This window comes from Larimichthys crocea, chromosome III (genome assembly GCF_000972845.2).
Source record: "Larimichthys crocea isolate SSNF chromosome III, L_crocea_2.0, whole genome shotgun sequence".
Classification (NCBI taxonomy): Eukaryota; Metazoa; Chordata; class Actinopteri; family Sciaenidae; genus Larimichthys; species Larimichthys crocea.
The window spans coordinates 37,312,564-37,331,196 of record NC_040013.1 but is presented as its reverse complement, the minus strand read 5'-3'; the positions used below and the strand labels follow the sequence as shown (position 1 = coordinate 37,331,196).

Here is an 18,633-nt window from a genome sequence, read left to right as displayed (position 1 = left end):
CAGACTTAACTGCACTCACTGATGTGTCACTTGTTGAAAGACAGAACGGTGGACCTTGTTGTCAAATAGAGTGGAAGTAAGGATGGAGGCGAGGAGCAGAAAATGTTTAGGGCCTTGCAGCGTGAGCTTCAGAAACTTCTTATTGCTTTCAGAGACTTGCTTGTTGTCATCTTTTAAAAAGGACATTGCTGTTTAGATGGCAGCAATTCATTAAATTCTATTATGAATCTCCTGTTAGGATAGAATCCCATTAGGTCTTGTGTATGTTTATGTTCGAGAGACACTTGCATTAATGGTGTTATACAATATTAAAGCATTCATCAGACAATTGTGAGTCAGTGCGTAGCATACTGATGAGTCAGTTAAGATATAATTAAACCCTTAATTATATCGTTCTGCACCTCAGGTATTAACATTGATGTACTAACCTATCCACCTCCCTGCATACAAACTGTAGTATTTAATGCTCACAGGAAATCAACCTAAATTACACATCCCTGGGAACATTTTTCACCAGGTGCTTGATGCTTTAAATTGACGCCTCTCCTGTTTGTATAAATGGGCGATAGACTTTTTAAAAAGCACTGCCCAGCATGAATAAAGGCGAAAAGAATGAATACAATTATTCCTTAATTTCCCTGTCATTCCCGACAGTGTAAAAAGTTGGATCCGTGCTGTGCAGAAAAACTGTAGTCTCCTGTGTGTGTGTTTTAAATGTTGACTCCTGTTAATTACTAATCAATCTTGATGAGTCAAATAAATAAATGATTATATGAATGTGTGGCAAGCCTCTGACTAAAATGTGTGTTGCGATATGTGTTGTTACAAATGCAGGCACAGATAATCATTTTGAAATGTTTTAGCACACAATAGACCTTACGTAGCGCCACCAGTGAACAAAGGCTCAGCTTGTATTCGCGTGATGAGTGGCTCACTGATGGACATGGTGAACGTGGCCATTTAAATTCAGTTCAAAGTAGAATAATGACAGCTGAATGTGAGTTAGACGAGCTTCAAAAGCACAAAAGGATGAACTGCTGTGATATCAGATTCAGTCTCACATGGCCAAAAAGACAAAGCTTTTGTAAAGAACCAGCAATGGCAAGAGGTCTTAGTGAAAAGCATGACCAAAACACAATAACTGTAAAGTAAGCAGCAAGTGTAAGCAGAAAACAAAAGCAGTCTGAGAGAACAATAAGCTAATCAGTGGAGGAAATTATGGCTTATGGTTTGACGTCAGTCAGGAAAGTGCGTAATGCCGGGAAAACATCCAGTCCACTGTTTCTATTATGATTCACAATGAGCTGCGAATAATTCATCTGCCTCACAAAGGCCTATCACAATCTTTGGCCAGTACGAAACACTAAACCAAAATCCTGTAGTTAATAGAATATTGAAGGTGTTATAATGGCACGAATATGACTACTGATTAAAGAATGAGAAATGACAAAAACAGTGCAATCGTCCTTTGCTAAAGTGTATAGTACAACTTCACTAACTTTTAACCTAAAATCCTATCATCCTTTTTTATGGGATTAACCTAACATTCAACAACATATGAAACTACTGACATTAAATTTGCCAAAGCGCTTGCCCTAACAGGCTCGTGGAAAACCAGCCAAATACATCATCTGACAGTGAGCGGAGGTCATGTTGAACTAAAGTGTCTATTACCTCAAATCTAGTCGGCTCACCTCCAAAAGAGGGTAATTTGAAAGGAGTGATGTCTCCATAATCAGACAACCGAAAAATCCCTCTTTTCTATCTTTTTTTCCCTCATTAGTGGTGGAAGAAATATAGCTGAAAGGTGATGTGTGATAGTTATACCAACCACAGTTAAGAATAAATGGCAACTACAGGCTCTCTTGTTCCAGTTGGCACTAGCTGCTTGTTTTGGTTTAGCTTGCAGGGCTAATATTAGGATAAATTAGTGGTTAAATTGGCCTTTCCAAACTACACAAGTAGTCTTTTTTAGGTTTTTGTGTTAACAGTATAGACATAACTGTGTGTTTGCAAATTTGCCAGAAAACTAAGATCAAAGCTACAATTTTGTTCTTTTAAGGCCGTGTAGCTGGATGGAGGTTGAATCTGTTATAATGCTGTGGATTGTCAAAAAGTTTGAAACCAGAATTTGACTGTAAACAAAAACAAATATTATTTTCTCTGCTGGTATTGGACATATCTGACAGGTTTCTTTACAGCTAACATTCATGATTGACATGGGATCCCCAGTAACGATGGTGAAATGTTCCTTCGACTGTCATCAGGAAAGTGAGATGAAGTGAAATGCTCAGGCTATCAAGACTTTATGGAATGAAAAAATAAAAAAAGTTGTGCTGCTTCCCTGTGTGAGCAGGGTCATACTCTCCGTCTCTCATACCACCTTGGCACACAGGTGTCAGAGAGCTGAGAATAACCCTTGCAGAGCAGCTGTCAGACAGTTGGTATTACCATGAAATCCTGACATATAGAGGGAAATCTCACCTCTTAATAATCTACAGAAGCTCTTATCTAATGGCAGAAAGAAATATCATCAAAATGTCACAATGCTGTTGCAGAAACGTGATATTGTGGTTCCTCAGATTTTAATACACAAATCAAGTTTATGATAATAAAGATTTAAATACGCCATCATATTCAGACAACTGACACTTCATCATATGAATAATAATTAGTATAAGTAAACAAAACAATCTCATCAGACGGCAGACATTTATTTAATACTAATTTGTTTTCCCAATATCATTGTGGTAAGAAGCATAATTAATACCTGGATTACATTGACAGGCAACATTTTCTTTAGTGTATAAGATGCAACACACTCTATACATATTACACACACACACACGCACAAGTCATTTGGTTGAAGACGTCTTGTCATGTGCTTCAAGTCAATGATGACTTTTTAAATATTAAACCAAGACCCTAATATTTTACTTAACCTTAACCAAGTGCTTTGAGCACCAGACTTACTTAAGGATGTTTCATATTCAGCCCAACACTGAATCAGACAAGATTAGTTGAGTTAGCTGGTTATACATAAAATACAGAACAACATACGCTGTTCGGGTTAGAGTTGTGGCCCAGCATGAAAACAAATGACTGAGAGGGATAGAGAGAAACACTGTTGTTCACCCTGTTCAGCTACAATATCTCACTACATCTTATATCCTCCCTTACACCCCATTCCTCCCATCTTGTTTATTCAATTCTGTCGTTCAGCCAGTTTGTTCACCTTCTCTCTCTTTACGCTCTCCTTTATAACCTTCACTGCTACATTATTGTCCTGTTCTGTTTAATAAATCTTTATCATGTGTGTTCCTTTTCTCTCTCCTCCCTCATTTCCCATGTCTCCCCTGTTGTCTCTCTCCATTCCTCTTTCCTCCCACCTCTCCCCTTTCCTCCTACCCTGGGTAGCTGCTGTAATGAACCCATAAATTGGAGCAACACAGCGGTGGCTACAGGTCGTGTTGGGGGAGGGTGGATGTTGAGGGGGGGGTTGAGCCTGACAGAGAGAGAGGTAAGGAGAGAGAGCAAGGGAGGGGGAGCAGGGCAAAGATGCATTCCTGCAGACAGGGGAAGAGATATGACTCCAGTTGGAGAAGAGACAGACTACAAGGGTTAGGGACGAAGGGGGAGGAAGAGGTGCAGAGATGGGGGAGAGACAGAGAGAGGCAAGGGGGAGGGTCATTGGGGGAGGAGGCTCCATAAATTGGTTCAGGAATTCATTTGCACTAGGTAAGGTATAGCCTTGGAACATGCCATCTCAGTCAGATGAGAGGTCCTGTGGAAGGGAGACTGATCACAATGGCAGCAGATGGTGGAAAGTAGCAGGGCTGGTGGTGTTTGGGGGCAGGTTGAGCAATGGGAGGCAAAGGGGAGAGGTGTATGGTAGGGTGACAGGACTGTAAGAAAATATAACAGAGACAGATGAGGCCCAGACAGACAGACAGACAAACAGACAGACAGACAGACAAACACCAAGCTCAAATGTACTGTGAAACACAAGTGGCCACCTGGTAACTGTGATGGTCCCACTGGAATGCTGGATAATGATGCTGTTGGGTGCTAAATATCATCAGTGTGTGAATACTCATCACTTTGCAACATTTCTAATTACTCTGGTGGTGTCGAGCTAATACATATTGGCACCACTGTAATATTCATTAGCAGATAAGATTCCACAATGTCTCGGCTGCAAATGAAAAAGTTGAGGAGTAATTGTAATTTCTTTTAAATCACAAACAAGCTTGCAAACAACTTTGGGTATGAGCTAATACATTTTCACTCAAGCGTAAACTTTTTTTTTTTTAACTTAATTTGAGAGATTGATGGTATGCCTAAAAGTTTATCCCTCATTTCTTTTATAAAAATGAGCTGCATGGATTTATCTCTAAGCATTAGGATGCTGATAAAATGAATCATTTATTTTGTTTTTGACTTCATAATCATTTCTCCCATATTGATTACATTTTTACTTTCACATACACGTTTTGCTAAAGTTTTCACAGTACAGTTGACACCTGAAGCCAATAATACTGAGGGCGACAGGAAGGAAGAGGAGGCAGGATGGGTGGAGCGGGAAATGAATACTGTTGACTGTGGTGCTCAATTTGCCATGCTGAAAAGCATTAAGCTGCATGGAGGCAAAACTGTGCTTAATACCATCAAAGCAATCAAAGCAGGAAAAAAGGCAAATATATAAATAGCAAACATAATTTTAAAAAAAGACGAAGCCATGCAAAATATCAAGGACTGCTCACAAGAAACCAACTCAAGAAAATCAAACAAATCTCATCAGAGTTGACTCATATAGAAAAGGGAAAAGAAAAGACTGTTGAGCTGAATTTGAAATAGAACTGATAAATGCTGAAACAAGCTGCAAAGGTGTTTTATAAAAATAATAATAACAATAATGATTATACAGAAAAAAACAGCAAGAAGCATTGTTTTGAAATGTGAAGCCCTACTGCCGTTACCTGAGCATGGATTGCCCATATACACACACTGACACGAAAGATTTCTCAAACTTTTATGAATGCAAGACAGCTTTTAGCTTTTGCTATGTGTGATATTCAAAACACAGCATTCCTCGTGAGGCTTGTGTAATATAACTCCTGCTCAGGTAAAGGCAACAAAAGGAGCGACAGCATGTTGTGATGCTGGCTGTAGGCATGCTGTCTGAAGTCTCTGCCACCATTGTGCTTGGATCTACCTACTGGTGCCTTACTGCTTCCAGCTGACATGCCGCAGTCACTGCCTCTGGTTATTCCACAGACAGACACAGGAGATACTGGAGTATGTATTGTGAGAGACTGAACCATCTTATTTTAGAGTTTGTAACCATGGGAGATGGTATGGGTTTTCTTTCCTAGTCCCAGTTTGTGCCTCTTATGTATTAACTTCACTATGTGTCTGACATTACAAAAACCTGTTGATCTTACCTGTCAAAAGTTTTTCCAAAATCCTCAAAGACTCTTCTAACCATCTGGATAAAAAGATATTATATCTGTTGCACCGTTTTTTTTAAATATTTCTTTGATAGGTTGCAACATATTGAGTGAGAGTAGTTTGTATTAAGAAAAAGCAACTTGAAAACCCAGTTGCAAATGGTGTAAAAGACCTTGTACCTTTATCGACGGTAAGTGGTGTCAGATGAGCTTTTTCAGAAAACTAAATGCTTGGTGCTGTGACTCAGATGTAATATTAATACATGAGAGATTAAGAATAAAAAGACTCTTGCACATTAATTTTCGTAGTGATTTCAATGATAGAAATCTTTCAGTTTTTTCTCTCTGTCTCTCTTTCTTTACATACAATATGTCTATAGAAGGTCTCCACTATGATAGCATTTATGATAAACCATGATTATTATTAATTAATATCTCCTCAAGGCCATGCCTCTAATAGCATGAGCTATGTGATGTAGCAGGGACATGTTGCATATTGTTTTATGGCGATGTGTAATAGGTATATGTGGTTTATTAAGGGACAAAACATGGATCAGCAGCACTGCAGTGACCTTTTTCCTTCCCCCCTCCGATATGTGTCGTCCCTCTTGTCTCCTTCCCTCCTCTCCTTTTCTCTCTGTCTCATTTATCCAGCGAGCCGTCCTTGAGGCGGTACAGCATTAGGCAGGTTGTTAACACAGGAGAAAAGGGCATTCAATGTCATGTCACTGTGTCGCAAAGCATGACAGAGCCAGGGACTGGACCATCTTCTCGAGGAAATAAATACATCGCCATCTTCCTTTTCAGAGTGTAATGGTCTGGATATTACATCTCCTGTGGGACATTACGGTCCATGGATAATAAATCCATCCAATGGAGTGTACGCATGAGTGTTTGTGTGTGCATACATGTGTCTCAATGAGCACATGATGTGTATGTGTATGTGTCTGCATATGCATGTACTGTGTAGCTGTGTTTTTTACGTTTCTGTGGGGGGTTTACGTGCACAGTTTGAGGCAATTTGTCCCCTAGAGAGAAAGCGTTCCACTATCTCTACACCTCGTCAGCTGGAAGCAGCAAGGCAGCCGTAAATCTCAATTACCTAAACCCCTCCCGTCTCTGTCCCCCTCCCCCTCCCTTGCCACAGGTGACAATGGACCAATTGACTGCTCACAGTTGTGTTCCAAGGCTTACCATTGGCTTCGGGCTGAGTCTGAGAGGGCACGGCTACGTAGGGGTCCTCCCCTTTGTCTGAGCTCATGGGGGGTTCCTTCCGCTCCACCATGCGGCCCCGCCCCAGGGGGCCCTCGGCGGCCTCGGGTAGGGCCGTGGTGGGGAGTGAGAGGGTGTGGTGATGGTGGCGGTGATGGTGGCCTGCCGGACACAACACAGGTTAACCAGCGCTCGGGGCAGACAGGGAGACAGGCTTCAGTGCATGTGAGCACAGGCCAGCAGGGATATACACACACACATACACACACATCTACTCCTTCTTTGAAGCCTACACAGACACAGATACACTCAGTCACATACACACACACACAAGGACAGCTGCTGGGCTGTGTGAGGCAACAAAGTGTTTCTCCCTGGTGACCAGGGGCAACTCATTAGCAAATGTATGTGTGTGTGTGTGTGTCTCAGGATAGATGTGTCCTTCCTTTTCTCTGCCTCACTCGCTGTCTTTTCCCACTCTCTCCCCTCCTGTTCTGACTGACATGTCAAAGCTCCGTTGGGCCTGTCAGAGCAGAGCACAGTACAATCATATTTCTCCACACTCACCATAGGGTGCCTTCCTTTGATATGAAGGACAAGAGACAAACTTTATTTTTTTTCTCCATCGGGCCTGTCGAGAAGTCTACCTGGAACTTTTCTTCAACTGCAAAGCTCTTTTAACTCTGTTCATGCTCTTCCCCGCTACCTTTCTCAAGCTTCCCATTACTTTAAATCTAACTTTTCCAGCAATTCTTGGTTCGTTTTTATGTGCACTGTTCACTTAAATCCTAAAGTTTGTTTTAAAGCTGCAACAAATAGTCGAGTGAAAGAAAACATTTAGATAATAGGTCATTATAGGTCATTTAAATTATGTTATTAGCTGGTAAGATTTTCTGCTTTTCTTCTCTCACGTGACATTGAACTGAATATCTTTGTGTTCTGCAATACTTTTATAGACAGAATGATTTAAATCAGTTGTGAAAATAATCAGTTGTTTTTCATCCCTCCTTTTCTTTGTTGTCTACTTCTCTCATCTCCTAATGACACTTCCTCTCTTCCATCCGCTCCTCTTTCTTCTCCTCTTATTTCACACTTGTTCCCACTTTTTCCTCCCTTTCTTTCTTTTAAACCAAAAGTCTCACAAATGTTTCATATCTTCAAGCGGGAAATCTGTATTTGGCAAGGCCCTCAGCAACATGGCTACATCGATCATCAGAAATTTGTCATTAAGAGTTAATGAATGTTTTCTGATCTGACTTCTCCCTGTAATTAAATTCCTTAATGGCAAAATAAACTACTGGCCAACAGTTGAAGAGGGTATCATAACACAGCCAGAAAGTTACACTGATGATGAGAATTAAACAAGAATAGCACACACAGGGTGTCTCTCTGTTGAAACGGATGCACTGTAAGTGCTTTAACACCTTGAAGTTTGACATTATCTGACAATTGCAACAAAGCACTCTTTAATCTGTGGACGATGGATCCTATCTGTCTCCTCTGGGTGTATCACAGCACGTCTCTCGAACAATCTCTGTGTTTTGCTGCATCCGCCCTCTCTCACTTTTCTCATTCTCTTTCACAAGCAGTATTTGCGCATGAGCTTTGTCTGGCTGTTTATTTTTGAACCATCCTAATCACATTATCATCCCACATGCTTATACTTAAGCCACCCTACACAATTTTGCACTAGCTGTATATTGTATTTAATAAAATGTATTTAAGTCAAGTGTTTAAGAAAAAAAATCCACCCTAGATGAGGACTGACAACACTTTTATCAACATCCTCTGTGGAGCTCAACCTCCAGTTCCTATTTTGACACACTCTCTCCTCACAGAGGAGGTGACAGCAGTGTGTGTGCGCGTGTGTGTGTGTGTGTGTGTGTGTGTGTGTGTGTGTGTGTGTGTGTGCATGTGCGTGTGAGTGTTTGCACATGTGCGAGTGTCTTTTTATATGTGTTTATGCTTATGTTTGAAGAGGGAGTAGGCGTTTCAGGGGACTAACGTTGATGCTGCTGGTAGACTATGCACAACAGACACCCACACAAACCACCACCCAAAGCCTCCTCCTCCTCCTCCTCTTCCGTGTGGCGTGGCAATCATTAAAATGATTTATTTAACTATTGGCCCAAGGCTGAGAGATTAGTGTGACAGGCCTATTTTATAATTCATTCCCCCACCGCCAGGGGAAGTGCAATTCAGGCAGATGACACACATAGAGAGAGAGCTCGGAGCCTCAGAGCTCCTCTACGGATCAGGGGGAAAAAAAAAAACCCTAAACTGCCGACGGATGCACATCCCTCTCTTTCTACAGATTAAAAGCGAGGCGAGGATGTCTAGTCTGGAGTAGAGGAGAGGAGAATAGAGAGGGGGCATTTATTTATCTTCAAATCCATATCAACCACTGACAGATAGACGGAGGGGCTGGAGCAACGCTTGAGACTTTGTTTGGGGGGGTTGTAAACTGGGTGTTGTCTGCGTGTGTGTGTGTGTTTGTGTGTGTTGCCTGGAAAACACACAGCCAAGCCTGTGGGAGCATATTCAGCACTATAGGGGTGCACACCAACACAGATGCTTTTTCTGACCCTGCATGTCCAAAAGGAGGGAGAATCACAGCGGGGAAACAGCCACAGGGGGGGTGAGAGAAAGAGGGAGAGAGAGAGATTGGCTTTCTGGAACGACTTCAAAATATCTATTCTTGTCATTCTGTATGGATCTGACTGTTTTGATCTGGCAGCTGCGAGGTATGGGTGTGTGTGAGGAAGAGATTCACTGAAAGCCAAACTGAGCGCGCCTTCCGATTAGATAAAAATAAGGTGGATGTAAGCGTAGGTGTGCGCGGATAAGAGTGACTTTGCTGCGGGCTAATCACATCTGTTTATCATTCTGGTAAAAGACTTGATCGATTAAGAATGTTATCAGCCAGCAGTGAATTGTGATTGTGCTGTTTTGCTGTGTGTGATTAGGAGAGTAAACATACAATATTTGTCAGAAGAAGCCAGCATGTTTGTGCCTTTTTGAATCATCTTTGAGCGTGCACATGGTGGCTGTTCGCAGAAACATATCTGATCTTTCTAGAGTAAGGAAAATTAAGTTGCGTTTCTCTAAACAGACCATTTTAATCTCCATCCGTCTGTCTCTGCTGACACATGTCCTGTTTAATGTGCACGTTGAGGCATTTCTTTACCATCGAGGCCTTTAACCACAAACAACCAGATCCATCCAATTAGCGAAGCAAAGGTCAGGGCTAATCGATGATGTTGCACAGGGGATAAAGAGGAAGGGGAACAAGGAGGGAGAGGAGGTCTAATAGAACTAGTAGAATCAGAATCAGCATTTAAGATTTTTAATTCTGATTAATAATTTCTGATTTCCAATTCTATGTCCTTCAGTCTAAACACCAACAGGGGCTGGGTGAGGCGAGAGATGACCGACCGTGCCGTAATGTTTCATTACCTTCGTAACTGGAAGGATTGTCTATTAAAAAAGAAGGAATGAAATTAATCCAGTTAAAACCTTGAGTCATTAATAACAAGTCTTTTTACATGTGGGAGGAGTTTTCATTTCCTTGAGAGGCAATGATTGATTGACTAGACTAGATGAAGAGGTGTGTCTAAAGGTAAAGAGTCAGGGGAGATGAAATGCAGCTCCTGTCTTTTATTTGATTGCCTCTACAGTATATGTGGGATACTTACCGTTCAGCGCCACAAAGGTGTCTAGAAGAAGAAGAAGAAGAAAAGAGACGAGGGGAAACATGTTACTGCTTGCAGTAAAGGGGAGCGTATGCTTTAACATGATCAAAAGCCATGACTTTTAAAGTAATTCAGAATCGACTGGCTGCTCGATTTTCTCCTAACTTTTAATCAGAGGTGATCTATGGCTTATACAGCTAATGATGGTTCAGTGCTATGGCCTCCCTTGACTAAACATACTGATGAAATTGAGGGGAAAACGCACTGCCTTCATTTACTCTGAGTAACTCGTCAAAATTGAGATGAAATGGACTAAGATTGAGTGATGCAATGTCAAATTGTTTTGGATTTTCTCTTGCAAACTGAGCTGCTCAGTAAAAAAAGTCTTGCATTTTATAGATCCAAACAGTTATTCTAGGCATAAAAAGGTCGTATATACATTTTCGATAGTAAAGGAAGCCTTCCAAGACTTCTGAGGCTGACTGGGTTGAGCGCCATGTCTTGTTTTGTATTTCTAAATGAGCCCTGTGACTGCTCATAAGTAAAACCCCTGTGTGTTGCTGAATGTTGGTGTTGTGTTTTCGTAGCGAATTGCAAGAAGGAGCCCAGTCTTTGCCCAAGTGGACACAACACTCTATTGACCAGGGGACCAGCGAAACAGCGGGGAAAGGACAGAAGAGGATGAGAGCCGAAAGGGACAGATGGATGGAAGAGGCTGAAAGAGAGGATTGTGAGGGTGGAACAGACGGGGGAGAAAAAGGTGACAGCAGCGAAGAAGAAAACGGACGGCCGACAGAAGAGGGAGACTGAGAGACTGAGTTAACTGAAAAGAGAGGAATGGTGGTGGTGGTGGTGGTGGTGCGGGGTGGCGTGTGAGGGGTACTGAATAGAGGAGGAAAGATAAGAGTGAAGAGGGCCTGCTTACTTTGGCAGTCTCCCAGGCCATCTGTGTTACCATGCTCCACGTCCTGCTCAAAGGCTGATCTGCGGGGAACAGAGACATCATGGTCAGCAGAGGAAAACAGGCCAGGCCATGCAGGCACACCACACCTAACAAAGTAACAAAGCTATAGGAAAGCTACTACAAAACAGCACCAAACACAACGTATCCTATGCTTGCACACAGTGTAGGCTTCAGGAAGCACTTTACTGGACCAAAATCAAAGAACACCTAGCAGGAGCCCGGGAGGCCTAAAATCAGTGGTTATGAGGAATGCTGGCAGGCTAGTAAATCCATAACTGGCACAGGCCTCATTGCCAGGAGTGTTGCTACAAATAGATTCATGTTTCATAAACTATCTCAAGTTGTATAGTTTTAAATAAGTAGCTGGACATGTTCGGAAACACGCTTTTTGCTTTCTTGCTGAGGGTTAGATGAGAGAAGGTGCAGCACAAAGTAGACTGGAAACAGGGGAAAACATCTCGCCTGGCTCTGTTAAATAGTATCAAGATCCACCTAATAGCACCTCTAAATCTCACTCACTCATTAACACATTATACCTTTTTCAGCAAGGGGTATGTGCTGGACTATTACTTGGCTCTGTGCAGTTGCCAGGCAACAAGAAAGTTAGTGATCCCAGCAAAAAGTTTAGAGGTGCTGGTAGGCAGATTTTGTTACCATTTGACAAAGCCAAGCTAGCTGTTTCCCCCTGTTTCCAGTCTTTGTGCTAAGCTAAGCTAACTAGCTGTTGGGTCCAGTGTCATATTTATTGTACAGTGATGAAAGTGGCATCGCTGTTCTCAACTTTTGGCAAGAAAAAAAAAATAAAAAATAGCACGTTAGTACTCATAAAACAGCTTTTGAAGAGAAGTTTACTTTGTTAAATCCTTTCTCCCATTTCTTTGAATCTGACATAATCTAGGTTCAGTAGAGATAAGAGGATGTAGTCCCAATCATATGGGCCAAGAACAAGGCGGCGAGGGGTAACCATGCTTGAGGGCCATCATATGACACAGGGGGAGAAAGAGGGGTGAGATAGAGTATCTGGGGTGTTTTTTTTTTCTGTACAATCTGCACTGAGACCTGTTTTCTTCCTGAAAGACCACCAAGCAGGCAGTAAGGAGATCTGTGAAACAGAGCGGACCAACTGTCAACCAGGATCACAGTCACGCATGACAGCTTTTCACAGTCCTCCTCAGCCCCCGCCCTTGCTACTCCTCCTCCTGCCTGTCCACCCGCCTCTCATCTTCCTCACCCTCCACTGGTCACAATTATAGCATGAAGAAGAATGATTTTCCAAAACAACATCACCCATCCCTTATCCCCTGATCAGAGTTGAAAGCTTGAACCTGACAGCACAAGTACAGGAGATATTAGAAGGAAAATACAACTGGATTTCTTCTGTTCTGCTCTCAAATCAGAAAATGCCATAGCCATTGCTTCATGTATATTCATATGTTGGACAGGATTGAAAAATTTCATGCCAATATTTAGTATTCATCCTTTTCTCCAACTGGGACAGAGATGCAAAATTTTACCCTCTCGATAAACAATTTCCCTTGAAAAGCCAACCACAATAACAGCCACAAAAACAACGATAGCGGCATCCTCTTTTCATTTCTGGAGGTACATTTAATCTGCTTATCTGATTCGCTTATCATACACAGTCATAATCACAAAGCAGACACAGAGTTGCACAATTAGACCTGTTTAAGCACAAACGCTGTCCAAGCATTTCTGGTATCTGCCGGATTTTCCTCACAGACTTCCTCACCCCGTCCCACCCTGCCACGAAATGTTGTTAAGCTTCTTCGATGAGACCAGAACACTCGCAACCTTGTGGTCCTAGTTTCCATGGCTGATAACAACATTACATACTTTGGTGTGACTGTGTTGAGATGAAGATTACAAGGTTTAAACCCCATTCGCCTCAAGATGAATTAACAATGAGTAGTCGCACTACAGATGCAGTGTCTGGCCCTTACTTGGCACATGTGAAAGTGACTGAACCATAGTGTGAACCCTCAGTTTAAGGGTTCAGGACCCGTAGTAGCTGCATGATAGCAAGTGCAGTGTGTTCAAATATGACACTACAGACGGTTCAGCTCAGGGTTAAGATCCCACTGCAACTGCATAATGCATAGTGAAATCAAATTCAAACTTCACTGTCCATAACTGGAGGCAGCTAAGGGCCACATTTTACATTATCTTGCATCAGATGTGATTATTATGTGTGGTTGCACGGAGGGGACTTGGCTGCTGAAATGCAGGTCAGGCATTATGGCATTAATTATTCATATCAGAAGCGAACGGGCAACCAGGGACTTAATATACTGTACATACAGTTTAAAGTAAGTATGCATAATGTGTCCTCAAAGTCGCCCATTCATTTTGATTTATGGCATTGATTTAAAAAGGAATACCTGCAGTAAACTCAGACTTTATTAATCAGAGTTTTACCAGAAAATAAGTTAATATATGTGTGCAGATTTAATCAGTGTAACACCCAGCCACAGATCTGGAGAGGAGACAGGGCTGGTGGCTGTGACAATAGCTTGAATAATTAATAATCGTTATTAATATGCTGTTTTGTTGTCAGCGAAACACACTCATGTATCTATTTTACATAATAACAACCATGCAAAATCATATGGGATTATATGCATGAACAGGGGGTGACTGGGGACCATATTGCAGGAGACCATAGTGCAAGCTGTACATCGTCAGTAGGTATGAGTGGCATAACTCCACATGGAAAAGCTGGCACACGACCGCCAAGGCCAGATGGAAGAAGAAAGGAGGGGAGGCATGCAAGAGAGGAAGAATATGTCAGAGGGAAGATAGAAAAAGAAAGATGGATAAAAATAGACCTACAGACAGGGATGGGCATGTGTAGGTAAGAAGATAGATAGGTTGCAGGTTAGGTAATCAAATAGTCAGATAGGAAACAGGAAGAGATGTTGCTGTAATAAGGTTTTTCTTTTAAAGAGCAGAAGAAAACTAAAAACTGATGTTAGGAAAGAGAAGTCTCCTTTCTGCAGGGACTTGTTTGTAAGAGTAAACCTTTTTATTTACCACCAAAATGCCAACACCAATCTGACTCCCTCTCTTGTTTCATCCCTCTTTCAGTCCAGCCTAGAAAATGTTTTGAATACCTCAACACGGACCAACAGATCTTACTGGGCCAAATCCCCCCACCGCCACCTCTCTCGCTCACTTAGAAATATTGTACAGTAAGGGAACGAGGTCATCTGCCCTCTTAATGCCTCTATGTCAGCTACTGCTCCAAAGTGGAAACTCAATCAGAACAGTCCACTGCAGCTTTACAGAATAATAATAGGATGGGCTGTGTGTGTGTGTTTTTGTGTGTACATGTGGGTATGTGTGTCTTTGGTGTATTGGCATGTCAGACCAATCATTTTGCAGCAAGGGGATCAAAATCATTCAACGTCAAATAGCCACTGGAGCATTGGTCCTTTTGTTATGACTTCATCTGTAAAATGTTTTTTCCCACCACAGAACTCCATATGCTGTTTGTTCAGAAAGTATAATCTGGTGTCATAACAGCCACAAATTATAGTTACCACGACCATCAAGCTTTCCCCAGCCCTGCGTACCCAACCCCGAGCCTGGGGCAAACAACACTTTCCTTCCATTCATCCTTCCAATAGCCCTTTCAGATCGGGGAAATTGCACTTACACACCATAAAATTAGAAAGATCACAGACACGACAAATTGAGAGACAAATGCCACCAGGCATGACAAAAAAGGTGGGATACCGTTTTATAAAAGTTGTTTGCTTGTTTTTTAAAACCACCAGCTTAATGTTAATTACTTCTCACATCTTTACATAACCAACACAGCATTTTAAATGTTGAAATTTAAACTGATGAATGCATTAGCAGGTTTCCGCGAAGTGTAATTTCACATACATTCAACATAATTTTAAGCCCACTGATTCATGTAAAAAAAAAAAAAAGCTCCTTTGGAGTCATGGAAGTGTTCATTTTTGTTACTGGTGATTTGATAGGGAGACTTCCATGCCCATCCAAGCCTTAAAAGTGCTCCAACTGTCAATCGCCTAACATTGTCTTTGCAGAAAATGAATGGGACTCTTACTTCTGGTACAGCAAACTTCAGACAGTCACAGTAGGAAAAGCACATGGTGAGTGGTTCTGGACCCTAAAACTGAAGTTGCTAAATGGAATTCAGCCATCATCCATTTTATTATTTACACCTGTGCTTCACCCACTGTGACCTGTAAAAATGCCAGTGAAAACAGTCTATTGTGATTGTGCATTAACATGTTACTTACTTGGTGCTGGCAACCACCTGTTTGCAGGCTCCTTCTGGCACCCAACCACAGTACGGGTCTCTGGAGGCTATACAAGACCTGCACGTGACAGACACACAAACACAGCAAACCCTCATCGTATGACATACTGAAGTATTGTGTGTGTGTTTTTGGATGTCCGTCAAATGTGTGACAATTTCATGTGTGAGCATCAAACATACTTTTTGCATCTTCCATGTCTTTCACAACGAGACAGTGGCACTTTCACCACACAGGAGGTGAAAGCAACCCACAAAGCGTGACTCTTGCTGTCTATCTGCATGCCGATGATGCGTTTGTCTTCCACACCATCAATACTGCACCTAGAGAAGAGTGGATAACAGGTTATTCTGTATTTATTTTCAATTAGTGTGCCTGGCTATTTAGCAAAAAATCCTTGGAAAAAAAAGGGCACAAAATCAGATTAAACAGTTCATTTAAAGAGATAACCGGAAGATTAAGATGTGGCAGAGAGACAAACTGTGAGGTCAGGGAGAGCAGAGATAATGCTGGACTCGAGTACATGGGGTCAGGAACAGAGAAGGAGATAAAGTGAGATAAAGAAAGGGGTGATACAGATACAACAGATAAACAGACAGATGGGCACTGTGAGCAGTCAGCAATAACACCGTACTTAACTGTAAAACCCGCCAACATTAACTCCCTCCTCCCTCCTACTCCACCATTCTTCCATCCCCGCTAGTCTTCTTTGTCTACTCGGCCCCATAGGAGCATACTCTAATCCCTCTGGGCGTGTCAAGCTTTCTATCCCTTCTTCTCCATCCATTCCTCTCTCCATCCCGCCATCCAGCTCCTGAGAAATAATCTCCCCTTCGTAGTGCTCTGGTCCTGCATTAACGTTCTCAATTAGGGCTTAGAGTCCATCTACACTGGGTAATGCACGACAATCGGGCCTGCGCTGATCCAGCCAGCCAGGCCTGGAAAGCAAGCGGGTAAAGTCACTTACTGAACATGACTAAAGCCAGATGGCCAGCAGCCGATGAATGCTCTGCCCAAGCCATAGGGACAGAATAGGAGAGAGGGAAACAAGATAAAGGGAGGAGGCAAGAAGGGGACAACGAGAGGAGAGGAGGGCCTGCCCTTCATCCCCTACATGTGGCTCATCACATGGTGGGAGCATGTTGGATAACAAACAGTGGTAACCTTGAAAGCCCTCCTGACAAGTCCTTACTGTCCTTTCCTTCTGCTTCTTGGCTGTCTAACACAATCATGTATTCTCCGCTTCTGCTTCTTCTCATCTATCCCCTCTGGTCCTTTCCTCTGGTCTTTCTCCCTCCTCTGTTCTGCCATTCGTTCCCCCTCATCCATTACCCCTCGACTAAATATTTGCTTTGGCAGGGTTATACTGTGGCTGATTTTTTCTTATTCACTTCTACTCCAAATACACAACAATGCTCAACTCACTCAACCCTCAATGCCCGGCTCACACGCGCTCATGAACACACACCATCTATGCACCAACAGCCGAGTAATGTATTAGCGAGAGATTCAGCTCTGAAGACAAACACAGACCCTGGTGTGCGAGTGTGTGTGTTTCCTTTAATCAGCCAACGTTTTGGAGGAGCTGGGCTCCGCTGTGGTTGGGAACCACAGCGCTACGTTATCCAGAGCCTTAGGGTCTATGTCTTTAATTTAGTAGCTGCGGTTGGGCAGAGTGTAACCTGATAAAACTTCTTTAAATGATAGAGTAGCCATCTGGTTGGCTGCCTTCACTATATAGCTTGGGTCAGGGGAACTGGTGGGTTGGTGGGTTGGCTGAGTTGGGAGATGGTTGGAAACATGCAAAATCACACACACACACACACTCTCTCTCTCTCTCTATAACGCACACATATGCAATAAGTGACCTTCCTTTGTTTGTAGCAACTGTATCCATGTGTTCCTCTTTCTATCCATCCCTCTCACACATACACATGTACACCCAGAGCTACATACTTGTCAGGGTTGTAGACGTTGAGCTCCTCCAGAAACAGGCTATCATTGAGGAAGCCATTGTTCATCTTGGCCAGGAACTTGAGGATTATGCCTTTCTCAGATCCGAGGAAGACCACTGTTTGGTTCTTATAGGGACCCGCTTCATTGTCCGCCACGATGCGTGTCAGTCGATACCTGGAATAGGAAATAACAGGTATAACAAATCAACCAATCAGTCAGTCAGTTAATTCGGCAGTTCGCCCACCAAGGAACACATTTGAAAGAGGAACAGATGGTGATGAACACCAACGGGGATTTAATGTAAATGTTTTGAACTCTTTCCCAGTACAGTGCTTTTTCTGCTGGACCACATTCAAAAACTTGTGAGATTCTAAATACATTGATAAAAAAAAAAAAAAACAATACAAGCAGCAAGAAAAAATAAAGAACAAAAAGTAGGTGAATAGAGTTTTCCCAATAATAATTATATAATCAATCAATCAATCAATTATTATGCCTTCCATCGTTCACGTCAGATGTCTAAAAGAAAGTAAAGAACAGCAGGGGATATTACACAGTCTTAATTATCTCATTAATTGATTTCATTAGAAACTCAATCAGATTGCCATAGCATGTCAGGTGGATTCCTAAAAGAAAAACACAAAAGTTGCCCATGCAATAGACAACAGTTGTGAGCTCTACTTGTCTAATTGACAGCTGCTGATCACACACCAGGTGGACGTGCATAAAATCAATTTTCATTTCATTATTTATAAAATATACTGAGCAGATATAAGTTAACAAAGTAGACACCTGCCAGTCACTGTGTTTTGGGCCGATGCCCGATTCTACTCTAGCTTTAGAGCTAAAATTCAAACAGATCAAAAAACGAGAATGGGTTATAGGAAAAATACCACTTATGGCTATTTGCTTTACCCATCTAATCTGATTGCATCACAGATGCTGGTATATATCTCTCAAATAGTTTCAGGGCCAATAAAAAATAACAGGGCCAATAAAAAAATACATATCTGCATATTAGAGTATATCATGCAAATGCTTGTTTTCAC

The 18,633-nt window shown here is 42.1% G+C and overlaps 1 protein-coding gene across 5 annotated transcripts in view; it reads right to left on the bottom strand.

Moving 5' to 3' along the window:
* The window catches only part of sema6a (sema domain, transmembrane domain (TM), and cytoplasmic domain, (semaphorin) 6A), a 99,617-nt gene that overhangs the window by 6,300 nt on the left and 74,684 nt on the right, over window positions 1-18,633 (bottom strand). For 2 of the 5 annotated variants that reach the window (XM_019269790.2, XM_019269791.2), the window contains 7 exons: window positions 17,585-17,758; window positions 15,811-15,951; window positions 15,611-15,688; window positions 11,280-11,338; window positions 10,358-10,378; window positions 10,119-10,139; window positions 6,645-6,824 (listed from right to left, as the gene is read on the bottom strand). In XM_019269790.2, coding sequence (XP_019125335.1) covers window positions 6,645-6,824; window positions 10,119-10,139; window positions 10,358-10,378; window positions 11,280-11,338; window positions 15,611-15,688; window positions 15,811-15,951; window positions 17,585-17,758 — 674 coding nt within the window. The remainder of the gene's footprint in view (window positions 1-6,644; window positions 6,825-10,118; window positions 10,140-10,357; window positions 10,379-11,279; window positions 11,339-15,610; window positions 15,689-15,810; window positions 15,952-17,584; window positions 17,759-18,633) is intronic. The other 3 variants (XM_019269792.2, XM_019269793.2, XM_019269794.2) reach the window with 3 other exon arrangements.